At 42.6% G+C, this 26,839-nt stretch overlaps 2 protein-coding genes across 2 annotated transcripts; one reads left to right on the top strand and one right to left on the bottom strand.

Moving 5' to 3' along the window:
• The first annotated feature begins 1,187 nt into the window (after positions 1-1,187).
• On the top strand, positions 1,188-25,113 carry LOC107191612 (probable beta-hexosaminidase fdl). Its single transcript, XM_015580686.1, has 6 exons — positions 1,188-1,290; positions 20,132-20,275; positions 22,053-22,315; positions 22,448-23,059; positions 23,650-24,379; positions 24,626-25,113. Exons 2-6 carry the CDS (start codon positions 20,142-20,144, stop codon positions 24,771-24,773), a joined length of 1,887 nt encoding a protein of 628 aa, XP_015436172.1. The 5' UTR covers positions 1,188-1,290; positions 20,132-20,141; the 3' UTR covers positions 24,774-25,113.
• Positions 10,256-13,697, bottom strand: LOC107191499. The gene is made up of 3 exons (XM_015580562.1): positions 13,501-13,697; positions 12,179-12,335; positions 10,256-10,621 (listed from the first exon to the last, which is right to left on the bottom strand). Exons 1-3 carry the CDS (start codon positions 13,695-13,697, stop codon positions 10,271-10,273), a joined length of 705 nt encoding a protein of 234 aa, XP_015436048.1. The 3' UTR covers positions 10,256-10,270.
• Positions 25,114-26,839: the final 1,726 nt, after the last annotated feature.

Here is a 26,839-nt window from a genome sequence, read left to right on the forward strand (position 1 = left end):
TTCGACGAAGCTGACGGACTATCGGCGCAACAACTCCTACGACGAATCGTACGATTCATATCACGCAGTTTGTAATCACAAACCGCTAAACACGTCATTTTAAAATTATAATATAACTACTTTACACTTAAATTAATAACTATGTTACAACCAAAGTGATACACTTGTCGGGAAACGAAGAGTGTAGAAATAGGAAATTTTGAAATCATATTTATTCTATTTGGAAAGATCTATTTTGACCACGCGATATCAAGAATATATCTTAAAGTCCCACACATGAATGTAGCATTTTTATAATTAATTTCATAATTATTAATAATAAATAATTTCACAATTTTCGGTAAATATAATTTACAAAAAAATATATTAACATCACATTATAAATACACGTATAAACCGTTAAGAAGAATTTTATACAATATTAAAAAATTATCTGTGAGAAATCGTTATTTAATAATTAAGAATTTAGCCTTCAATTCGTCCCCTAAAACAAATCCGAATATTTTTGTCATTCATTGGACGTATACGTACGTTCTACAACAATTACATTCATAAAATCAGCCTTTCAATTCAGCCTTCCTACGATTTATTTTAATCGCAAAATCAGATGTACAATCTCGTCCGTGGTTCAATTTGAAAAATTCGCGCCCACCGGCCTGACACGTCTCCCCGTAGTTCCCGCATTTACCGCCAGGTGTCCCCAGTTACCCCATCCATTCTATCAATGCCGTGCTACAAGCAACACGTTCAGTCGGCGAACGAGTGTCGCGAGTGTGTGTTCCTTGTTGGTGCTTGTCCGCGTCCGCGAAATCTTCACTGGATGAGAGCGTGATGTAGAGGCGCGGGAGAGGTAAATGCGTATGGACGCCTTCGATTCCGTGAGATCTCGTCGTGACAGACAGATGCGTATGCGGTCAGCTATGCGTTACCGGGCCGGGTCTCAGTGGTGCCAGTGAGAAGAGGACAACGGCGTTGGAGAGCGCGCGCGCGCGCCAGCCCGCGGCAAATCGTGCCTGGTTTCGTGTTTTCGACATGGCTGGGATATACCGTTATCCGTGAACGTTTTTTTTTCTCTCCCCCGTCCGATTCTTTCTTCTTTTTTTCTCTCTTTTTCTTCTTGCTCGTTCGTTCGCTTGGTTTCGAGAGATGTCTCCCTCGAGGGCTCAGTTGAGGGGGTGATTCCGCGGGCGCGGATCGAATCAATCGCCGGACGGGTACATGGAACTTTCCTCGGGCACACAGGGCTACGCGGAACTAGCTAGCGAACGAGCGGTCCTGCTGCAAGGTTAGGTAAGTTTTCTGCAGCCGATCCCTCTCCCGCCCCGGCTACGTTTACTATTTTCCCTTTTGTATAACCGCGTCGAACGCGTTCGAGCGGCTCCATTGATTTCCGACCGCATTTTCCGCACGGTTACGAGCCCCGTTCTTTTAACGACATTGCTCCGATTCTATCCGTTTGTTGTCCTGTCGTGGCATCCCACCGCTAAGCTACGGGGGACGACGAGAATCAGCTTGAGACTGAATAGCCTAAGGATGATGCGTTATTCGAATTTGTTGTTTGTATTTATTCGTTCATTTACTAGATTTAGAGTGAAGGCCCCTTACTTACGTGTAGTGTACTGACAGAAGCGTGATTTATAATCTACAATAAGAATAACTAGCGACAGTACTAATGACAGAAGAGCGTGTTGGGTGAGCATAGTTTCAATCACGCAGAGTTAGAATACAGGACGGTGTAAAAATGCTCGCGAAGGTTCTCCAAGTTTTATGTACTGACAAAGAAACACTATTAAGTCATGTCACGTATGTTCCGGATAAGAGCGTATGATACATCCTTGACGAGTTACAATAGAGACGAACTACGTTATCGATGACAATAGGACATGTTTAATTGTTTAATCGAATAGCTGCAATCGTGTCATGAATCGTCACCCAACAAATGTTGCGAAAACTGTATCAGTGTCATGATTGACAATTGTTATGTAAATCCGTACTTTTATACATTAAACAGAAGTTTATCTCTTTCGTTCTAGGTTCAATTATGCTATGAATGATTACGAAAGTTGCACAAAACTTCAGTACAGTTTCTTATTTCATTTGTGTTCTTGACAATCTCCTATTCCGTAAGTGCATAAAATTCGCGATATCGTAATAAATGAAACTCAGAAACCGCGAACACGAATGATTGAAAGTCATCGTACGTACGTACAACGAACAAAGGCGTAACCTATTTGTGTATATGCGTATACGGTGTGTGTACACGGTGCACCCACCGCCTACGTTCATATCTTTGTGGAGCACAGGTGAATGGGAAGTTGTGTTGTGAAACTCGAAGAACCGTAGCCAGTTCACTAGGACGATTGCTTTCCAGGAATTGATCGGTTTGCGTAAATGTGCGACAGAGGACCCGTAGACCGTCTGCTGGGCCAGACAGCGTAACAAATACGCGGACCATTTAAAGGTTTAAAAATCCGACTGACACAAATTGACGTTTAACTACGGACTGAGTACCATATTCATCTCTTCGAAGTCTTGTGACACAGTGCGACCAAATACAAATGGACCTGGTACTCCATTGTACTATTGTCCTACTATTATCCATCCCGTGCTTTAACTTCTTTTGGGCATAACGTAGAAATCTAGTCGTTCTGTACCACGTGGTGCACCGGTGACCCGTGGTATAATTTTGAAATCAATCCTGGAAAAAAAGGATAGAAACTGGAGTCCTGAAGACCTAGATATAGCTGCTATTATTCTTTTCCAATTTTCTTCCACAACGGGTGTTACTGATTAAAATGGAAATCACGAATATGCTTGAATTCCAGATTCAATTCCATTCCAGTTAAATTGTTCGTTTCCTCAAAATTATAATACATACCAATTTCAATAGCCGGTTTAATCGAATTCATTCGATTCAAGAAACAATCCCGATCGATTGTATACTTAATACATATAAAATTTTCAATTTCCTGTTTTATGAAACACGGAAAGCGATTATGCGGTACGACAACGAATCCCATTTTTCATTTCGCGGGGATTGAAATTCCGGGTCTCCCTTTGTCAGCATTCCAGGTTCCATCTCTCCCACTGTGTAATTTTTCTCGAACGAAACGAATCACATACATATACATATGTGCATGCATACATACATACATACATACGTTATATTCCTCTCAGGGGCCGATGAAAACCGAATCTCGTTGCGTAATCGTCAATTCACGATGACCATTACGTTCCTCGCCGGTTGAGTAATAAAAAAGAAAAAAAAACTTAAAAGGTATCCGGTAACCATTTCCTTTTTTTTTTTTCATTTTCGTCGACTCGTTGTCGACGCCACGTCAACGTTTTTTCATTATCTGATCAATGAACGCACAGGGCTCTAAGCCGCCAGCAGGAAATCGTCGTTAATTTAATTTAGACCTGGGTGAAATCTAGGTTAGTTCGAGATTAGAATCGGATTAAAATTAAAGGCTGCCCCCACGCCACCAGCGAATGGATCTTTTTCCTTCGAAAATATCTATAACGATCACTTTTGCTGAAGTATCCATTTTTTGCAGATAGTGTTCATAACGTATAACATATTTGAATCAGTAGGCTATACATGTGACTCGAAGAAAAATCAGCTCATATGTACTTCTGTCAATCCATTTCCGTGGAATTATGCGCTCCCAAACTCACTCGTGAAGCTTTTTTTTTCTTTTTCAAACTGTTGGAACTTTACGACATCCACTTCTTTTTTACGAGCTCTAGCAACCGGTTAAGATAACACTCATGATTCTAAAACAGTCCTTTATCAGTGGTCATAATTTTCGACCATTCGATTCCATTCGACATCGGATTAACGAACCAGGTGTTTCATTAGGTATAGACAGCGCTAGTTGCACGGAATTGAGACAAATTCGTCGTAAATATTTTATTAAACCTATTTCCATCTCTACCAACGTTCTCGTGAACTATCTAAAGTTTACGAGCCCGTTGTTCCTCGGTACTTTTTATGACGTCCGGTTAATGAGTTAAGTTAGTGCCTATAGTTCCGGAACAGTTTAGATCAACAGTGATAATTCACCGATATGTATGAATTATTCGTCCAGTGTCTGGAGTATGTCAAGAACTCCATAAAAATAGAGTTTTATAGGAGCCTTGAAGAGCTTATATGTACTTCAAACCTTTTTCCGCTTAACGACCCTTTCAAACGTTAAATGTCATTGCTCCATAGTTAACTGTTCCTTTCATAAATAGTTACAGTAAATCCTCGATGAGTGTTCGAAGGCCCCTCGGCACTGAACATTAAATATTTCATAAATTAATTGCCATATGCGACTGAAACGAATATCATTGACTTCAAAATTCCAAGCTCTATCGCCGTGCTAAACTTCATTAAAAATTCAACATTACACCTGGGGATCTCTTCTTGTCAGTGCCAAGGAGCGTTCAAACCATCATCGAGGATTTACTGTAATTGGATAAATTCCACATTGCTTGTACTTAATCCTTATATATTAAACTAAAGAGAATGCATAAAATGATCAGAAACATATCGTTCATTTAATCCAAGAATCCATGCAATTATTCGGACATAATGGCTCTCTGCAAATTCATTTCCGTTCCTACCGTGGACACACGGTTCTGAAACGTTTCTGCACGCAAGAACAAAAGGCCCCACCGCAGTAAAAATGGCCCGCACGAGCGGGCCACACCGTTCTGCAGAAGGAAGCTGCCACACGACGTGTCTGCGCGCAATTAACCAGACCTTACGTGTCGTCGTTCAAGGTTTCGGGGGCAATGAAATAGAGCACCGTATCGGAAGAACGTACTTGCCCCGGGAGCCATTGAATAGCTGTGTGTCCGTGAATAATAAAGGCTCTCCGTCCCGGAGAGAACTCTCGTTGTGTGGAACGACGGCGTTCCGTTGTTTGTTATCGCAATTACGCAAACACGATAAATTCAGTAGCGCTCGTCTGGATCGATGTGTGCTTTGCACGAAGAAACAACGAAAATAAAAATAAAAAAAAGAAGGAAAAGAACACACGCAAAAGCATATGAGTCTATCATCTCGTGGCGGTATATTTCATTCTGGGCGAGGCTTTAATAGCTGTGTAAATCGTGTGCATACATATAACCTTTTGCTCGATGATTGATTTATCGTTGTAATGAGTCCAACTGGATGATCGACGTTCTTTTAAACGAGAAACTCTTTCATTTCGTTCTGGATATAATATATTATGTTCCTCGAGGATGAATCCGTTACGCGTGGCTCTGCGAACGAAAGGATGGGTCTGCGAGAGAAACGGTGGATCCATTCCGATGAAGTTTTAATAGCTCTTGATTGATGCTTGATTTATCGTTCTCGAAAACGGGGAAATGTTGTCTGTCACAGAGCGGGGGTGATAAGTTTATCGCGACGGTGCATCGTTTCGAGTACTTTTACTTCGGTCGCGAATTGTGAAACTTTTGATCGATGCTTGATTAGTCGACGTCGTTTAGAAGCTTTTACAACGGACTATCGTTTTGATTGGCTCAGTTTCATATTGGAATCACTGCGATCTTCTATAGCTTAATTGGGTCATTCTTTGCAGGCTTCCTTGCTTACTCCTCCCGAATTTGTTACTTCTAAATAGTTTCAACGGCGAAGACGTAAATTTTGCAGTACTTATCAATTTACCGCAAAGATGTACAAAGTTAAAACGATTGTAAGTGTGCGTGCAAAGATAAAGACGTAAAAAACACTCCTTTAAATAAGTTTATCTCTGTTACAACATTTTACAATTTCCCACTTTAGCTTCGTACGTGGAGGAAACTTACAGCTCATTTCTAAATTTCTGAGAATTCCACGAGATTCTGATGCATCGGATCTGTAGAGTCGCACAGTCGATTGTCATCTGTGTAAAAGTCCCTCGTACATCGTCACCTTTATTTCTATAATTTTACACGATTCGTGATATTAAAATAATTACGCCGCCATCTTTCTGTCAGTCATTTTCACCGTTTCCCGTTTCGAGAACGCGTACTGGAGTTTAGAATCTTCGAACGTACAATACCATTGTCTTCCATGATATCGTTGAATGTCCCTGCAAACGGACATACACGTATACTCGTAGCGGATCGGTCGTTTCTTCGGTGAAAACTGAAATAACTCGCGTATCTGAACGCGCGTTTCCGTTTGCTGCTACTCGTCTACCCTTTATCGCGAGAATAAAACGTACATGTGCTGCTGGCTTCGTTTAATTAGAACCTTACGTAGATCAAGATAAAAGTTTAATCACTGCATCTTCTTCTACGCTGTATCTCTGGGAAACTTCATTCCGCATCTTATACTTAATTTTGAAGAAAAATATAAATATTTGTAAAACCAGAAGAATTGACCAATAACAAAGATTATGTATGTATAATAAAACGAAACACCGTAAAGAAACTATACCTCATTATTAGATTGGTGAAATTTATGCAAATTCTCAATTTTAGATACGAATATTAAAGAATTTAAAAAGGGAGTTAAGAAAAGTTAAAAAGGGGATCATAGTAGCATAAAATGTTTTCAATTGTTGATGCTACTAACGCTGTATATATGTACCTACATCGAAATCGGACCGCAACGACTAGAAAACTCATTACCACGTCGCGTGTTCAGAAATCGCAACACACTACGAAAACTGTTGCGAGCATGATAACCGAGCACAAGTAGGTGACAAAACAAATTTTCCAGTAAATTCTTCCTTAATGACGTAAATTGTTGACGTGGAGATCGAGTTTATAGTGTTGACGAAGGAAAGTTTCGGAATTTGTCTATAAAAATGTAAAATTCCCATGGAACTCCACAGTTCGATAGTTGCCTCATGAATTATCCTGCATAAAATATATTCTAAATACATTATTACACGTTCAAAATAGGTGTCGAGATTCGAATCTTTATATGGGACGCGCCAAAGTCGTTTCGGAGCGATTCATGCAAAGCCTCCGCCCGATTTGGTTGTTGCGTTCTCGTACGAGCACAAACAAGTGCCAAAGTGCAAGTTGTAGGCCGCGCGTGGAAGCCGGCTTGAATCGAAAATACATCCCATTAAGGGTAAGGGGTGGTTTAAGGGGGTGGCGAAACCGGAGTAACGGGACGGAAGTCTTTGAAGCACCCAAACGACGACGACGGGGTCTTCTTCCCGGTTGGGTAAGCCTTAAATCCGATGACGTTGTAAAAACATACGATTATCCTGTCGACGGGCGCATCAACATGGATAATAACTCGGCCGGTGGCACCATTAAATGCAAGGCCAATTAATCGAAACACGTTACACGGCTCCTGTTTATCATGACGTCGACCAGCTAAATTAACACGAGCGAAGGCGGCACGACGACGACGATGTGGACCTCGATTAACGGTTGTTCGTGTATTACGTGTTTATCTTGCATCGTCCTCCTTTTTTTTAACGCGTACGCCTCCGTATACAGGGTGTCCTTTGTAAATGGACACAGTGGAATATCTCCTGAGGCACCGAAGATGTGAAAAAATAGGTTCTGACAAAAGTTGTCTGGTATGGAGGGAAACATTATAGGTGGCATAAATAATATTTTGGCAGGTGTTTTAGTGGGGGAGATTTCAAGGTTAATTTTTTCAAGAATTCAAAGGATCCTGTGAATCATCATGTGATCATATTTGAAGGAGTCAGATCAATGTGATCACAAAAAAATTGTTTATTCCATTTAATGTTCCCCTCCATACCAAAGTATTTGTAAGAACATATACATATACTTTCATATCTTCAGTGCCTTAGGAGACATTCCACTGGTTCCACGTAAAACATACACCCTGTACATATGTACTGGCTGATCCAAATGGACTGACTTCAATCATCTTGCATCTATGGGACGATCTACAAATGTTGGATTCGTGCAAAAATTGCGACCCCAATTCACGACATGCATACATAATGTAACTTTTTATAGCGACAATTATCAGGTTTTTGTGACAAGTCGCCCATTTTTTTCTTCTTTATCGCAATTTTTTAAACTCTTTTATAACAGGAATTGATAAATGAACGTTGCACCTTTACTGGTGCACGTTAATCGCACGTTGTTTCGTAGTTTCGATTACGAGAGCGCCACGAAATATTTCGCTCATTGGATTCGCTCGTGATCCACTTTCGTCGAAGTTGCGCGCGGATCGTTAAACCATTTACGAGGGTCGTGTTCGAAAACTTTCGACCCCCTTATTTTTTCCAGTAGAGGAGGTGGAAAATTATTATACGCCGCACGGGAACTTTTCTACTTTCGATTAGGAAGTTCTGACGAGCTATTCAGGCAGAATAGCGTCACCTTTCGTGTGTAAGCGATATTTTACAAACATTGTACAGTTCTTCCAGGCAGAAACTTAAATAATGAAAATATTTTTTTAGTTCAGACTACGAGATACTGACGTGTGAAATACAAGATAAGTTATGTAAAATTTTGTAAGCTTTCGAGTCATATCCTTTTGTCTTTAAACGACTTTTCGTATTATTCAGTGGCTTGTACGCCTGTCGAATCGGTTAAGAAAACAAATTCAGCGTTATCGTCCTCATATGTATGTACATTCGTGTCGTGTATGCACAGATAAATATATTTTTCGCGTAACGATTGGTGGTGTCGTTAAACAATGATAAGGAAACCTGTTCATTTGTCTTACACTAATTTCACGCGATATCACAGTGTCTTTATGCACAAGAGTTCATAGTTGTATGCGAGCCAAGTAGAGATAACCAGCGAATATCACGAAGCGAGGGTAAAAATTTCCAATTGACCGGTCGATTAGTAATCAGTGGACATTAAAGAGGCAATTTACATGCTCGTTCCCGTAATTATTATGAGCCATTAAAATGATTGACGTATCGCGACCGATGCCTTTTTGAATTAAAGACTTCAAATAGATTAGACAATGGAAATACCGTGTACAATTAGCTGTACTCTTTTCGTCGTTTCTTTTAGAAATTACATCTCGGTTTCCTTTTCCGTTACGTTCTCCCTCGTGTCGTTCGGTTGAATAATTGCAACCCGTTTGCAGGACAGTAGACGAGTTTGCGACACTCGATTAGTTTCGCGAGCGGCTCTAAACGAAGCAGTGATTCAGGGCCTTCCTAAAGTGGTCTTTAACCTGATCAACGACGTAGTCGAGGACCGCTAAAATGGCCTTCGGCTGCCCTCCCGAAGATTAAGATCCCCGATTTTTATTCGCTCAGACTATGGATTCGTACGATCAACAAAGATTCTACAGATTCTTCACGTTCAAGTCGCTACGTATGACTCTTTATTTACACAAATTTACAATGCGATCGGTGAAAATGCTCGACGAAACACTTAATCCTCGATATTATGAAGCACGAGTTCGTCACTTTCAAAAAGTTCATGTATTCAAGAGTTTCTTCACGAAACTCAGTGTCCCTAAAACACACAGGCAAGACGAACGAACTCGTACATTATCGATTAAGTACTTGTAAATCGGAGATTGTCTTCCGAATACAGTATTACAGTGGCCAATATGAACAGAGAATCATGTTGTTCAAGTGCCTGGTACCTTCAGAGTTCTAAAGATGTTAGACAATCTCTATTGCAGCTAGAAGTTTCCTTCTACGATCCCACAGAGTCCGTTTCTGTTTCATGATTCCTCTTTCGCTGAAATTTCCAAGACCATTTTCAACCTCAATGACAGTTTTAAAAAGAACACTTATCCCTTGAAACAGTATCAACCATTCCATCGCAACAGTTTCAAACACACCACTTCGTAACTCGAAGAGAGTCTAGAAAATGGTTAATAAATTTCGATGTGCTTCTCAATACCAAAATCCTCCTTTCATCTCAATGAGTATACCTGGTGGAAGAGACACAGGGTGATCCTAAGATCCGAAGGTGGCCAAAATATTCGCATCTCCGGCAGTGGAATGCAGAAATGGACAAACATATGAACCGTGTCTTCAAGACATTAAGGATCAATGATCATTTAGAGTATAGACTCTATAGTTTCCCTACCAGCACAAGAATATACAGTCGCAAAAATCACCGTTTGGCCTCACCTTCCAGAGAGTTTTGCTTTACGAGCACACTGGATCACTTCCACCAGGGTTCTTCGAAGCACCGAAGCCACGGATTGGAACAAACAACGGCTCCGTTTCCCGTCCACTGGACCGTAAGAAAACCCACCAAAGGGAATCGACGACCAGCAAATCGATTCGGGGAATCGTAAAATTCTCCTGGTCAGCCCCGATTAGAGAAAAGGTAGAGGCTTAGGGGGAGAGTGGGAGGGGGCCAGTTACACGTAACCGTTCGCGTCCAGCTTCAAAGCCGTCTCGTACGAAGGTAGACCCTCGTCGACGCCCGTGGTTTCTTGTTCCAACGTGGACACGTCGCATTCCACGGATCTCACGGGTGTAGCCGTCAGCCCAAGAAGCGTGGACACCATGGACGGGATTATGACGCCGGGTGTGTGACCAACGTCTGATTTCTTCTCGATGCTGGCCGGTAGACTACGCGGATCGAAGATGAGGCTGTCGTAGGTCGGCGGTGGTCCTGGACCCGAATTCGGGGTCACTGGACAGGATGGGGCACCGTATATGGATCCTTCCTCCTGGATCACATCCGTTGTTGATTGTCTCTCGCAGCACTGGTGACAGACCTTATTGTATTATTAGGTTGCCCAATGCAGTCAATCCTCGATTAGTATTCGAAGACTCCTCGGCATTGGCAAGGAGACGTCCTCGATTGCAATGCTAACTTCTTAATGAATGTAATATTTAATGTTCAGTGCCGAGGAACCTTCGAACACTCATCGAAGATTTACTGTATGCTTGTGTCAGGTCTTATAGTACAGGACAAATCAATTCAGATATGGACGTTTCTCGTTTTGTTTGGTGTTCTGATGATGCTACGAAAGTTCTGAGAAAACTAACTTTGTTACTGTATGTACACTTGTACTCTACTTGTACTGTAACACCCTCTAATTGTTTCCAGCAGTGTGGAAAGAAATACAAAATTTCCGTATGGATAACCAGGCTAAGAGCAGCTTGGGTACGTGGAATGGCCATTCACTTCCAATCTAACAAGATCGTCGGTGCAGGTGATAAATTTAATTATCCAGGCGCTGATCACGCGGATACCGCTTGCTAAACATCGGCTACCTAAATATTAAAGGTTGTTCAAGGAGACCTGGTTCTGTAGTTACCAGGAACCTGGAATCTCGATCTCCGCGTGTTATCACGCTCTAAGGACGGAATTAGAACGGCACTCCTCGGGATCAGCAAGAAATACGCAAGTGACCCGAGTAAAGCGTGAAAGGAAGCAACGCGATTAGTGGTACTAATTCTTCTTGAAACCGCAAATGATTGCACCGCAATTGATAGCAGTGTACGTACAAATAGGCGAGCCCAGTTACCCGGTACAAGTCAACGCATTAATGCACCGCGAGTATTTTGCATTCGATACGCGATGAACCAGAGAAATTGATATACACCGGAACCGTTCGCAAACTGGTTTCGTCTCGTCGATGCTACACATGGTAACGAACCCTTTTTTCTTCTCGAAGAAAATATACAACTACCGTCGGACCATTAAAAAACGATTACATAATTATACAGTCCAAGGAGAAATACGATTATAGTTACAAAAAGTAACATTTTCATTTCAAGAAGAAACTTTGTGAACTTTTTCAAACTATACACGATTCAAAATTGAATATCATCGTTTTTATAATCCGTTTCTGAATCTCTTTAAGAACATTAAACATTCATAAATTCTACAATAGTAAAATTTTTTCTTTTAGTCCAGACTTTGAGCTACAGAGTTGAACTCTGATCGTTCCATCGGAAAACTGTCTCATTGAACTCAATATTCTGTAGCCTTCAATTTCTCTGATATGTGTCCATTTTTGTCCCTTTATTACACTATACTTCAATAGCTTTCCCTAACCCAGGCACATCAACTAAAACCTCAATTTCGATACGATCGTTTTTCCCCTGGATTCTTCAATTGGCTTTAAAATTATAAAAACTAGTTGACCCTAGTCAACACTGTACCGTCATAACCCTCTACTCTAGCAAACAATACCTACTACAAGACACAGACTCGATCGTGGGGTGGATTAAAAAATAGAAAAAAAAAACGATCGATCCATTCGGAAGCATGTATGTATAATCTATGTATAGCTGGAAGGAAGGTCACTCACTGTGGCGTGCGCTTCCGTGGTGAAAATCTCCAGACTATGGACATCCGGTTCCGTTCGCCAGTATTGCGGGTACTCCTGGGATCGATTCTTCTTGATGCTCTTGTGACAGCAATAACACATGAGCACCACGACCATAATCACGCCGCTGAGCATCGCTCTGAAAAACAACGCCGAGCGCGGACGCCGATCTAGAGCATAGGTGAGAGACCGGGCGTATATTTAGCGCGCGTTAACCGGACCGCCTAGGACTAAATCGACGCGCCCTGCGCGTAATATTAAGTCCACCAGTCTGTCGTGATATCGGCCCGTAAAACCCGCGATTCGTGACGGTTTTTCAGTGTTACATCCGTGGAATCGTTGGAAATTCCCTCTGACCGACCCTTCTTCCGTTGAGATACAACATATATATCAGTCTCATAATTTTGAAATAACGATTTAAGGGTTTAGGCGTTAAAGGGTTATTATCGTACAAGCCTCAAGAGAAATATCATCCCGTACTTCGAAGCTCCCAGGTAGAACGATCGCTGGCACCGAGATGCTTCACGGGAATGACAGAACATGCCTGCGGATCTATAGTTTGCCCAGGTAATTCTCTTGCGTCTCTAGATTAGCACCGGGTAGTCAGGCGAGCCGGTGATTTGTAGTCGTTATTTACGACTTTGTGCGCATTAACGGATTACGTTTACCGTAACGCCGTCGTCTCGTTTCTGCGATCAGAGTACGCGGTGCGGCGAGTTTCCTGTTCGTTTTTCCACTGCTTACGTTATCGTAGATCACTCTTGTCCAATCGCTTAATCAAACATCTCTTTACTTAACGAACTAAGAATCACAGAAATTTTTCGATTTCCCCAGTGTGTGTATGTATATGTATATTCCTCTAGCGTTATCGGACTGTCTTTAGAATCGTCTCCTTATTTGTCTTATTCGAACATCAATTTTTTCGATTGTCAACTCTGTGAACTTCCTCATCTGTCGTGAAACTTTTATTTATATTCTGTGTATGTGTCTTGTACAGTTGGTGGTAAGCCTTAGACTTCAGAAGTTCGAGCAAAACTTCCAGCCACTAAGGCTCTCTCCCTCTCTTTCGCTAATCGAGTTCGAGAAGCAGCGTGTCTCTGCTCTGTAAACACGTTCCTATGGCGAAGAGAGGCCAGAACCACCTTACCTTATCCTCGTGTCTTTACTTTCGCGGGGGAAAGGTCGGCGAGAAAATTCGCGATTACGGAAAGAAAACCGAAACCTGTTCCGATAGGCTCGTGATCCTTAGGTCTGGAAGCTTCCGTGGAACGTCCACGGAAATGTGAATTTATCTCGTTACTCACCCACCGAGAAGAATGTTAACGTTCCCGTGCAAATCGGTCTCGTAGTGGTTGGTCTTGCTCGATGCGCCGCTCGCCGTGGTGGTAACGTTGTATCCCGGCAGAATGGCCACGTCCTCGTTAACGTTCGTCGCGTTCCGTTTGTTCGCGGAAGCAACCTCCACTGCGGTCAGCACCGTCATCGTTCGCCGGAACGTCATCCTGCAATTATGATTTTCACCGTTTTTTCCCCCTGTTCACCGTTTTCCATTCCTCGTTGGCGATATATCTAACAAGGAATGGCCACCAGGTGTAACGTTGGCTTCTCAATAAGATGTGTAACCTAGTGAGAGAGCTTGGAATTCTGAAGCCAATGATATTTGTTTCAGCCGCATATGATCATTAGTTCATGAGATATTTAATGTTATAGTTGTAGCCTGTATACAGGGTGTTTCCAAACTGTTGGTACAACCCGAATGGATGTGATTCTATATGCAAGAATATGTCGAAAATATAGGAGAACATTATTTTGTATAATGCTTCGTTTTCAAAATAATTCATTTTCGAAATTCAACCAAATGTTTAGTGTTGGCTATAAGTAGAAATGGAATATAATGGTCAGACGCGTCAACGTTGACCTATTCCATTCACGCGCATCCTGTAGGTTTTCAACTTCGATTGTCTCGAAAATGAAGCAAAATGCGACAAAAATTATAGTCTAGATTTTTGGATTATTTTTGCATGTGACATCACAACCTTTCGGGTTGTAACACTGTTCGGAAGTACCCTATATATACGCTAGAAATTTACCATTAAATATTTCATAAACTTATGGCCATTTGCGGCTGAAACAAATATCATTGGTTTTAAACTTCCCAGCTTTATCATTATGTTGAAACTCATTAAAAAGTCAGCGTTACACCTGAGGACCTCTCCTTGTAAGGCGAACTATACGTACCCTTTAACTGTCGTCAATTCGTCATTTGCATAGAAATCGCATCTCTGGATAAGTTTCCGTTTTTATTCATTATTCACCCGTTTCAGGCAGAATAGAGCACACGATTTTGCTCGCATAATAAAGACAACACACGGTTAGTTGATGTCTCGAGCTGAAACATATTCTCTGGAACAACCTGACGCTACGAATCATTACGTCTATGTACGGAATAATCAGATGTTTTATTCGTCGATGGTTAAGTTTGTTAGATCATTCGTTGGGTTAGAGGAAACGGTTTGTTTTTACGGACAGGAGGAAGCTCGAAAAGAAGCAGACCAGGCAGGGACCTTTTCGACTTGCCTTACGTTCATCGATTACGTCCTTTGCACGGAAGTCACCCTTAAAGCCCGCGCGCGAGCCACCCCCTTACCTTTTCGTTCGTGGTACCGAGTCCTGGGACATTTCCAAACGTTCCGCAAAAGTGTAACACCGCCGTGTTCTATTTCTGCGCTATCCTCGACGTGTCCCCGGTGAATTTGCATCGAATTATTCGACATTCAGTCCCCCCCAGGGTTTCCTCGATCGAAACGCTCGTCTCTTTCGCATACCTCTACCTGTGAGAATTTAAAATCCAAGTAATAATAAATATTACTTTATTTTAATAATATTTATTTATCGTAATAATATAAATATTATTTTATCCTAATAATATTTAGTTTTATTTTTACCCGTTTTTTGTCAGAAATTTTATTCTCTGAAAATTGTGGCGATAGAAACATTTAAATGGAGTGCAGCGTAGAGCGAATGCATATTGGCGGAGAGAAAGGCTTGACACGGTCGTGAGATACAGAAGAAATTTCTATCGAGTGAATGGAGACCGGCGAAGAATTTCATGGATTATTAAAACACGTTGCACGTCCTAGTTTCATTCGCGTGTCTTCAGTGGGAAATGATCTTGCATTCTAGCATGCATAATTAACTCCTTGGCATAGTATTGAAATAGCTACGACGATATTCTATCAAGATTTCGATATTATCCGGTTGAATTGCAAACTACTACCTAATTATTACACCGGTTTTTTTTTCTAAACAACTTCAACATAAAACATAAATTTAACTTTCTAATAATTGCGGTTTCGTTTTATAATTTTATTTCCTTCGTGGCTCGAGTTCTTGTGGTGGGGAAATTGTATGTTTTCGAAAGGTCGATCTTCGTGCCCCGATAATAATTTTCATCGACAGGATACGCGTATTTTCAAAACATTGACGTAGGATAGAGCGAAAATATTTTTCTACGTACCTACACGCCGCGCGAGCTGAATATTCGAGCTAAAAAGAGCCTATCTATAGTTATTGCGTCATTTGTTTCGGCCTTCACGAGTATACGATCGATTTATGCGGAGCCTACTCAATTGACGAAACTTTTAGCCTAATACAAAAACATTGGGCAAGTTCGTGATTTTACGCTATTAATGTTAAACAAAATATTAAATGGACATTTCATAAATCTACAATATTTCTGACCATCGAATCGTTTACAATAATCCTAATATGATATATATTGAACCTTCGAAAGCTATGGACACTTTATCAAACTACAAAATCACCTGCGCGGTTGACCCTCAATTATTTACACTCCTGTACATTCTATTTTTTTCGCCCTTGGTGTTCCGTGGACACAATTCAATCAATACACCATTCATCAAACCTCCATAACAGTCTTCATGTAGCACGCATTTTGTACAGGGTGATTCAAACGGGACCGACAACTTCGAAGTTGCTCGATCGTTTAAACAGAAAATCGTGATTTCATACCTTTCCCGTGTTTATTATACCCTCCAAACACTTTTGTCTATCACCCTACTTATTTTTCACCGCAACATTAAATTGCACCTCAATCAACCGTTTACGCCGACTGCTACAGTGAAAAAGGCCATACGTCGTCAGACACACTTTCGTTCTCCAAGTCATAAATCGTCCAAAATACATATGTTTAGTCAATAAAAGCTGTTGGTCTCGTTGTATATTCTACTGGGATATCAATGTTACGCAATAATTCTGTAACGCCATTTAAATAATTCAGCCCCCTTTGCAATGTACGTATTACCCATATTTAGATAACATGACAGTCAGTGTTCTCGATTCTCCAACATTCTTCGATCTTTTCTGTTTCGTTTACTCTGTCCCGACAACGATCGTTGTACACAGAGGATGTCATTCCGATCCATTCACATCTCTGTCGATTCATTCATCGAATTCTCTTCGCGATTTATTCGTCGAATTTTCCCCCGAGAATGGCTTCAATTGCATAGACTGGGGTACGTACGCGTAGTCCCTCTGTTTTGTCGTGATTTCCGCTCTATCCTCCTTCGTTTCCGGCGTTCTCCATCGGTCAACACCACCCAGGGTAATCCGGTGGACAGACGACGATCGACGGGGGGGAAAAACAAGAATATATCCCTCCGAATATTTCCCCCGATCCGCACCGGCAACCGTTTCGTTTCAAACTATTATATGGCTGGTCATATTATGCGCGGTTGCCTGGCTACGCCACCACGCGATTCCAACCCCGACGTGACCACGGTTACCCGGCGCGCACGACGCGCGGCGTCGCGACGACGACGACCAGGACGAAACGGGACGCCGACCACTGACGTGGAACTAGGACGAAGCGGGACGAACAGGGCCAAGGTGTGTATACACACACCCTGATCCAGTCAGCTTAGCCCTCCCAGTTCTCTCCCCCTGATTAAAAGTTTAAGGGGCTATGCTCGTGTGACGGCTATATAATAAGGCAATTCTATTCCTTGTTTATTTAAAGCGTTCCGCCCAAATTTGTTCAAGCCAGAACCTGGTCGCGATAAGGATCGTGGAGCAGTATCTTATCATTTGAAGTTTTTCGTTCCTTTCAATAAAGAAAGGTGCGGCCTTGTGCGATTCGTTGAACAAACTCCAGAATTTTTGGCTTCTACAAACAGTGACGATCCAATGTCCAAATACATCCTCCGAAGGATAAGTCAATTTTTCGTGGGTCGGAGTAAAGTGCTACGGTAACTTGGATCACAAAGGACAGAGGAAGAGTGATGAGGGGGGAGGTGTTTACGTGGAATTGTCTCGAATCGTCGCGGCAACAACAGAAGAAAAAGAAAGCTCGAAAGAACGGAAAAATTCTCGGCGTCGCGCCGAAGCTTTTTGTTTCAGGCAGACGGACTGTTATCGCGATACACGGAGGCTCGTTGAGACCACCACGCATATTACGTGACTCACGGCCGGGAACGACTCTTTTGTGCAATTAGGCCTCGCGACCCCCCTGAGGCGTGTGTCTCGCACAATATCGTGCTCGCGAAAATAATTCGTGGGTTTTTTTTTATTTTTCGCTCGTCGGTTGACCACGCACAAAGCCGAACAGCGACTAAAGAAACCATTCGTATCTCTTACAAAGTATTAAAGGAAGTATATTAAAGCCTCTTGTATCCAAACACCCTAATATACGAACGTTCTGTGACTCGAATATAATTCCTCCTATGTAGTAACAAAGGCCTTAATGACTAAAAAAAAACAGAACACAAATGTAATGGCTTTTATGCTCTATAAAATTGTGCAATGAAAGGGGTAAAAATTTATTTCTTTGAAATAACTAAATAAATAAACATTCCAATTTTTAAAAATTTCATTACATACTTTTATAGAGCATAGGAAGCCATTAAATTTTCATTCTAACAATTTTATTAATATCTACTATAATTTTCGAGATGTCCAAATTAACCTTCAAGGGGAGGTTTCATCCCGAATAACTGAATATCAGCGGAAATGTCAACCTACGATTGAGGTACCCCTACAAACCTGCGGAGTACAAAAAAAATTGGAATTTTCGGGGTTACTTAGCGATTCCAAATACTGTGAAATTAAAGTAATTCTAAGAATGCAAAGAAACCCTTTAAATACATCATGATCGTAGATTTGTCACGATTTGAAAATCAAGGACTTGAATGATCCTCTTGAATTCGGACCGATCCACCGTAGCCGATAATGTATGTATTTCCATTTTTCATATGCCATGCCTCGGAAGCATAAATTATTCATCTGTCTTTTAACCGGTCGATCGATATTGACGTCATAGCTACAGGATTCAAGAAACCTTTATTTAATGAAATTCGAAACGTTTCGTCGAATCGCGGAACGTATGGTTTGATAATGAGCTTATAGAGTATATGTATACACTGAGTTTGGTACTCCACCCTCTCTCAGACACGAGTGAAATGGTGTATAAGCGTCGCGACGGCCTGCATAAAATTACCGCGAAACTTCCGCTTGTCCTTCGAGTCGATTTATCGTACGGGTTGTCCGAATCGATTCACAGCCGGCGGTTTGTTTGTTAACACGAAAACTTTAGTCTTCCGATATGCAATCGTGGCGTCGGCGGCGGCGTCGGCGGGTTAGTCTCGGTTGGTTTGAGCCGAACTACGGAACAACTCGTCCCTCGCTCGTGGTCGATGCCTGTAGCCTCGCGACATGGCACCCTGTTTCCGTACCGATCGAACGGTCCCATCGAATTCGACGTCAGCCTCCCGAATTATGCCCAAAGGTAATTTATCGTACGATATTCCTGCATCGACCACTAGTGCCATTCAAAAAGGAATTTGAATTGTATTAGGTGCACCGATAAATCATCCACTATATTTTGCCAAATTCGATACTTATTTTCGAGGAAATCAGAAGGTGATATTTTGCGCTAGATCGTCAATGTTCATAATCATTTCAAAAGAAAAAAAAAAAGAGTTAAGATATATTTTGACTCCAAACAATGTTAAGTGTATTAAAACAAACTAGTGGATTACTTATCATTACACTTGATACTTTAAAGAGTCTGAATTTTAGCTTTATGATCTTATTATCTTATTATCGTACATTATTCAGTCACTTATCGAGTATTAGAACACTTATCGAGTATGCAATAAATGTTATAGAAGACAGAAATAAGTATTGTTTGGGGGATATTAAAGCTCGATGGATAACGTTTATGACACCATGGAGTAATAAATGTGGGCCTGAAATATATCAGTTTTACGAACCATTACGTTTTCCTCATTCGAACTAAGTGTTGTAATGATTGTATGTCGAGGGTCACCGTTGACCCACGTGACACAGGCCTTCGTAAGCCTCTTTCCAGGGAGCATCGAGCATCACAGTTTAAGCACGTCGTACTTACGATTTGTTGTTAGCGCGTTAATTCTGTTTGATGACTAAAGAGGAGATCAAGCTCGATTCAGGGTTGAGTTTAGACTGCTCGAAACCTAAGTAAATTTAAGAGGATTCACAATATACATATATGGCTTCTCGTTGGTGATAATCATGACTGCGACTTCGAAAGTGACCATAGTTGATAAAAATCGTGGATCCTTCTGCTCGCGCGAACGGTCTTTGTATTCTTATCGAGTGTCTCGATAATATAGATTATTCTGGTTTTTTATCAGTGTCTGTATCATAAAATACGTCATTATACGACACGAAATATCCATCTCTTTTGCATTTGGACGCAATGCTCGTATCAGGCCATTTGAAACAACCACGAAAAGTTATTCCAGTAGGCACATCGTATGTATGATGTTCATTTAATCAATTCCAAAGTGTCTAAACCAATTTAAACCGCGACCACACTCATTTCTACGTCACGAAGGCGATACCTCGCAGAACACTCATCTTTGGTTTTTGTTCCAGACTCGCCAGGATGATGGGTAGCGTTCCCAGCGGATGGATGAGGAAGATTCTCCTCTTCCTGGTCCTGATGACTGGGGTCCTGCTCATCGCCATGTACGCACACGCGCCACCCCTTGTCTCTCTCCAGCCGTTCTCGTCTCGCCGGTAAGCATCCCATTCGTGCTATCGATCCTACAACTCGATCCTCGTTCTTATACAGTCGCTCATACAACTCCTCTCCTCCATCGTTGGATTATCACTCGTCTCTATCAGTCAAAGAACAAAAAAAAGACAATCATGAAAAGTCAAAGACTTGGAAGATTCAAGAAGGCCTCCTATCCATCCCCCTTTTCTCGTCTCGTGGTCCCTCCCACAGCGATTCATTCACAATCAATTCAAACCACCACCACAGTTTTAAACTTTTTTTTACCGCTACTCTCTGTTTTTTCTCGTTTTGTTTATTTTTTCGTTAATTACCTCGCACTTCCGGCGACTCGGGTGTGCGCATCAAAGACTGAAGGAGTTGCAACGAGGCTTGGTTACATTCCTGGTCGGTAATGAAAGCACGAAGAGACCCGAGGAACGGCTCTACGAGTATCTGGAAGAGCCTAGGTAACAGCCCCCCCTGTCCGAGGGGTGACACAGTCGCCCCCGTACTTGCTAAAGCTTCCTTTTGTCCCTGAAATCTCCACGACCGACCCCTCATCCGTGACTTCCACCCCTCCCCGGAAACGGAGAGATCTCGTTCGCTTTTCGACTCCTGCCAGCCCCCCCCCCTCGTCTGCTTCCCTTCATGGTCCATCCCCTGCATGTAACAGCGCTACTCTCTCATCCCTTCTTTTTGTCTTTCTGGAATTGCCCGGTCCCTGTTAGTCGATCGTTCCGTGGTGTAACTGAATAATTCACTGGTACGGTAGTGTCTCTAGATGATACACAATTTTGTCCATCGTACACAGTATAGAGGATTCGAAAGGTTTCTGTTGGTCTTTGAACATAATTTTACTTAAGTAATATTAATATAAATTTCAAAAGTACTGCCTTGTGATTCGTTCAGTCTTTTCAAGTGAAACTTAAATAATAATCGGAGGGAAATACGCTTCCGCGCAGAGGAATGAAGCGCATGCTTGTTAATCCTTGTAAATTAAACGCTAGTTGAGGATAGCCGTCCCATGAATATTTATCGCTGCGATTTTATCTGTGCAACAGCAGCAAACCGTCGGCTGTTTTGCACGAGCGACTGGTTCACCAGCCACCGACGACGGAGCTCTTCTATTTTCTCTTCGAGTTCTATTTCCCGTCTTCCGAGAACCGTTTCGATCACTCCGCGAGTCCGGCTCGGTGTGTCTAGTCTCTCTCCACTTTAGGATTTTTCCGTTCTGGTCTCCAGTAACTAAATGGTATTGATCTATTATCGCACAATAGGCACAATAGAAACCGCAATAAACTCAACTATTATAAAAATTATTGGTAGACAAGGGGGACTTTGTGAGAGTTATGAAAGATTTTAAATAAAAGTATGGATCCTTCAGACTCCAAAATTATTTTCTTTCCTTATTCTAGTATAGATACAGGAACTTTGCGTAGTATGCTTTTCTCCTTTCTTTAGTCATCATTTTGCACCAGGCTAAGACGTTTCAATAATACCATAGTTCCTTAATTCATTCTACATAATTGCACACGATACGTTCACCACCGCCATTTGCTTCGACATCAGACATCATCTGTCTAATTGAAATTCAATTTTTTCACCGTAGATAGGATAAGTGGTAGTGGACGTGTCTGTATCTTAACAATCTGCATCCTCACGTGTGTCTAATAAGCTTGCCGAAACTTTTTCTCAAGCACACCTGTCCTCAAAACCGGAAATAATATTAACAGCATGATACATAAATGTGTCCATTGACAATCTCGAAATTTTTTTGAATTTTGCTGCCGGATACAGGACATTTCAGAGCCCCTGGTCCTGGGCATGCGTGGCCGGCCGATGTGAGAGGCGAGCAGTGAGATCGTCGCGTACCTCTCTGGCGAGTTGCATCGCACTTTGCGGTGGCAACAGTCGTCTGCTTTGGCCCAGACCAACTGGAAACGTCCTTCTGGGCGAGGACAGCGTTGTAATACACTATCAGCAGATTGAGTTCGTTACCGTGAACACCAGCGATCAGGAAACCAAGAACCTCTTGGAACACGCCAAGGATGTCTTCATCGGTAATCGCCTTTAATTTGTCTCACATAAACAGGACCTGTTTTCTGCACGAACCTAGTATACAAATTTCCTGAAAAAAAAAACTATAAACCATGAGAATAAGTTCCCAAAACAAAATTCATGGTCGATTCCAGGAAACGTCAGGAGTCTAGTGAAAGTCGCGAACGCAAAAAGTCGATCGGGCGTGGATAGTTTCGTAATATACCTCAGCGCCGGATATGGCCGACCAATCGGACCCAATCTGGAGACGGATGAATCCTATACCCTCGAGCTGATACCAAAAGGAAAGGTTCTGGAGGCTCGTATCACCGCGAAAAGCTACTTCGGCGCTAGACATGGTCTGGAGACTCTTGGACAGATGATCTGGTGGGACGAGACCGCAGGAAGGGAGGGTGCTTTGAGGGTGTTGACGCGTGCCACTGTCGAGGACAAACCAACGTTTCCTTACCGGGGTCTGCTGGTCGACACCGGAAGACAATTCTTCCCGATCGAACGGCTGAAGAGGGTCATCGACGGTATGGCAGCCTCGAAGTTGAACACCTTCCATTGGCACCTGACGGACTCGCAGAGCTTCCCTTTCGACTCTGCCCAGTTCCCCGAGATGGCCAGATGGGGCGCGTACAGCGGGAATCAGATCTACACGCCCGACGACGTCAAGGATCTCGCGGATTACGCTAGGATCAGGGGCGTCAGGGTGCTCGTGGAGATCGATTCGCCTGCCCACGCTGGCGCCGGATGGCAATGGGGTGAGTTGTGTTTTGGGCCCGTAAAACACTGTGCCGTGATCTATAATTATACTTCAATTTTTTAACGGTCACGTGGGGAGCTTTTGTGGTCACCTAATGTCTTTTTTTAAAACTGCAACCATACCCACGATATCCTTTCTTGGAACTATCTTACGTCATTACTTCAAGGGGGAACGTACCTGTCCTGTCTGACTCCCGAATGAACAAGTGTAGTGTCCTATTCTATACATAATATTATAAAGATGAGGTATAATGAACGCAAGTAGTCGAATACATATAGAGATACGGTATCCTCTACGTCTTGGAAGTATTATTTTATTGTAAAAGTTAATCTGTTAATTTCACCTGTTGTGTACGTGTGGTTATTTAACACCCATTATCGATTCGACCTGAGTTTGGTCCTCTGCTAAACATTTTTGCTCCTTCGTTAAACCGATTGGCCCAGTCCATGAGGTGTTAGTGTACCCTGATGGTTAACCAGAAGCTTTCCAAATGCATGTATATTCCATATTTCCCGATGTGCGTGCTACTATTAGTCCTCCGTGAAACCGCGACTAACGCGTGTCACGCGTTTAATCCGCTTGATTCAGGGACAGAGTATGGGTACGGCGAGCTGGCACTGTGCGTTGATCAGCAGCCATGGTCGTCGTATTGCGGCGAGCCGAATTGCGGTCAGTTGAATCCCATCAACGAGCACTCCTACAGAATACTGGAGGGGCTGTACAGGGAGCTGTTGGATCTGACGGAGATCCGTGACATCGTGCATCTAGGCGGCGACGAGGTCAATCTCGACTGTTGGGCGCAATACGGCAACATTACCGCAGCGATGCAGGCGCAGAACATGACCGATCATCACGCGATGTGGGCCGAGTTCGAGACGAAGATGCTACAAAGGCTGGTCAAGGCAAACCGCGACGAGATGCCGAGAGCTGTGATCCTGTGGAGCTCACCGTTGACCAAGAGGCCTTACATAACCATGTACTTCGATCCGAAGATCCACGTGATTCAGTCCTGGGGCGGTAGCAACTGGCCCGAGACTCCAGACCTGCTGGAAGACGGATTCCGTGTGATCGTGTCGCACGTGGATGCCTGGTATCTGGACTGCGGGTTCGGTAGATGGAGGGAAACGGGGGAGGCAGCTTGCGGCGAGTACCGTACCTGGCAGACAGTCTACAATCACCGACCATGGAGGGATTATCCTCAGCAACACCTGAACTTAGTCCTTGGCGGGGAGGCTGCGATCTGGAGCGAGCAGACCGGCGATGCTTCTCTAGGACCTCGACTATGGCCTAGGGCGTCAGCTCTCGCTGAACGATTATGGTGAGCAATTTCTGCCGCGCTGTTTTCTTGTATGATTGCTTTGCCCTGATGGTTGATGTCTCCTTTCTATTTCTGACGGAGATGACTGTTCTGTACCTCTCGAGAGGATTTCTCAGAAGTTCCTGACATTAATCGATTAGAGAATCATAAGAGAATGTTCTGCTTGTCTCTGTCCATATTAAGCGTCGACCTGATTATCCCTTTTAACAACATAACCCCTGAAATGTTTCTTCCTATTAATCGTAGGAGCGACCTGCCAACCAATGGCTACTCGACGGACGAGAGTGTGTACACAAGGCTAGCCGCCCATATGGAACTACTCACCAGTCGGGGCTTGAAGATAGAAGCGATGTGGCCTCAATGGTGTTCCCAGAATCCCGGGAAATGTCTCTGACCGTTCCTCAGCCCGAATCTGGTCATCGAGTTCAGTTGGAATCGTACGCGTGGCTGTGATGGTTGCGTTGCCGGGTTACGTTGCAAGAAACGATTATTATTGCCACCTTTCGATCAGTCGACGCAATTGTCTGCCGAGTTCATGACACGTAGTAACAACCCCGATGAAGGGACCTTGTCAGGCGTCACGATCGTGACGCGATTCAGTCCATTAGAATCGATCATTATCCGATAACGGGTCTCGTAACTCCAAAGTAAGAAGTAATCGTTCGTGTAATGGTAGAGTTTGCAGCAGGGAATAATGTCGATCCGTCGAACGCTGATTACGTGGGAAACGTAAGACTACCCAATGATACGGAGGAATGAGGAGTACTCTGTGTAGAGTGTGCGTGTGTGTCCAGGTGGGCACGCGAAGGTACCGAATTTCCAGGTAGACTGATTTCCTTGGATGCAAGAGGTTGAAAGGATTTCTAGATCGGTAGAGATTTACTTAACGATGGTGTATAAGGGAAGGAATTTATCGAGCGTCTCTCTGTTCTGCCAAGAGCCGAAGGCACAATGTTCTTTTTGTTTCGATTCTTTTTTTTTTTTTTTGTAGAAAAAGGTAATATGAACACGGAGTACTTGATACTTCGAAGGATACTATCATGATATATAAATTAACGTCAATTCGAGGATTCGCGAGTCTCGCGGAACGCCTTTGTCGTAGCTGGATGCCATACTTTTCGTTCGAAGTGCCTTTCCAATTGTAATCTTACTCGTGGTGCCGCGATGATGCGTCATTATTGTTCGAGCGAAACGGACACCACCCGTTCCTAGGGTCTCGGTAATCGACACCGAGATTGCATTGTCGTCCCTTAGCTGTTGCAGTATTTAAGACGCGAATCGGATGCTCTACGCATCCTCAACTCAGAGGGGGAGGAGGGTCTTAGCTAAGCTCTGCTCTGAATCTCTTTCTGTTTGAAAGAAGTACGGCAGATCCGATAATGGTCCTTCGATACGAAGGTACCGAATTAAGTTTCAAAACGTTTATGGTATATGACCATCGTCTACCTTCATTGAGAATTTTAAAGATTTTTAACTGTCATATTTATATTGGAAATGATATTCAGAGTTTGCTTTTAGAGATTGACCTATGCGAGAAAATATGCTCTGAAAAATTTGATGGCTATTTGGAAACTCTATTTGAACCGTTGATGGCTCAACTGTTGAAATTATAATTATTGAATTGACAATTGGAGAATATTTATTCGACTCTTTTTCCAAATGAAAAAATCCGTCTTGTGTATAAATAAACGAAAATCGTAATACCATCCTTTTAAAAAAAATGGGATTCCATTAAAGAGTCCACTACTTCCATCGAGAAGAATCACGAAGAGGACATTCAAGGTGGTGACGTTAACCGGGACACCCCACGCGAACAATAAACGATTGAAACAGCGAAGGTATTTAACAAAGAAAAAGAAACGAATTTCCCGGAACTCGTATCGCCAAGAGAGGGTACCATTTTGTCATGATACCGAAGCATGACGCTGGGACAACAAAACAGCAGCTGTACGCGTAGGCTTTTATGTAAACTGCCAAGTCTATGTCCTAGAATTCACTGAAAATTGCAGAAAGGGGAGCAATGTCGTCGTCGGGCGACGTTGACGCAAATAAAGTCTGAGAAAAAGAAAAATTATTCGTTACCAAGGAACGCGTCAGTCCTATCGGAGAAATGGCAAAGAAACTTCGCGCGACATTTTCGCTTTCCTTTGTACTCATAGTTGTTACAAAACCCTGGTAGAATATTAATAGGAGAATTTTTGAGAGTCATCGATGCCGATCAATATGATCGAGCATCGATCGTCCATTTTATAGCAGGTCACAGAACGAAATACAGTAACATTGGGATTAGTGCAACGATTGGAACGTGTATTAACGATAAAGGAATCATTCGTATAATATTTACATCCAGACCATCCATAGGTCCACGTATAACGTTGCACTAATCCATGTTTTATAAAATTCGTCTCAGGATTAAGTACGTCGTCATGAATAATGATATATGGCCTACTACGACCGATA

Source organism: Dufourea novaeangliae, unplaced genomic scaffold (genome assembly GCF_001272555.1).
Source record: "Dufourea novaeangliae isolate 0120121106 unplaced genomic scaffold, ASM127255v1 scaffold228, whole genome shotgun sequence".
In the NCBI taxonomy this organism is placed as follows: domain Eukaryota; kingdom Metazoa; phylum Arthropoda; class Insecta; order Hymenoptera; family Halictidae; genus Dufourea; species Dufourea novaeangliae.

Excerpts from the sequence above, each read along its gene's own strand:
- LOC107191612 (XM_015580686.1), top strand. The coding sequence starts at position 20,142 with ATGATGGGTAGCGTTCCCAGCGGATGGATGAGGAAGATTCTCCTCTTC. Across the intron at positions 20,276-22,052 it reads CAGCCGTTCTCGTCTCGCCG|GACATTTCAGAGCCCCTGGT; the intron begins GTAAGCATCCCA and ends TGCCGGATACAG. Across the intron at positions 22,316-22,447 it reads CGCCAAGGATGTCTTCATCG|GAAACGTCAGGAGTCTAGTG; the intron begins GTAATCGCCTTT and ends GGTCGATTCCAG.
- LOC107191499 (XM_015580562.1), bottom strand. The coding sequence starts at position 13,697 with ATGACGTTCCGGCGAACGATGACGGTGCTGACCGCAGTGGAGGTTGCT. Across the intron at positions 12,336-13,500 it reads GTTAACATTCTTCTCGGTGG|AGCGATGCTCAGCGGCGTGA; the intron begins GTGAGTAACGAG and ends GTTGTTTTTCAG. Across the intron at positions 10,622-12,178 it reads CCACGGAAGCGCACGCCACA|TGCTGCGAGAGACAATCAAC; the intron begins GTGAGTGACCTT and ends GTCTGTCACCAG.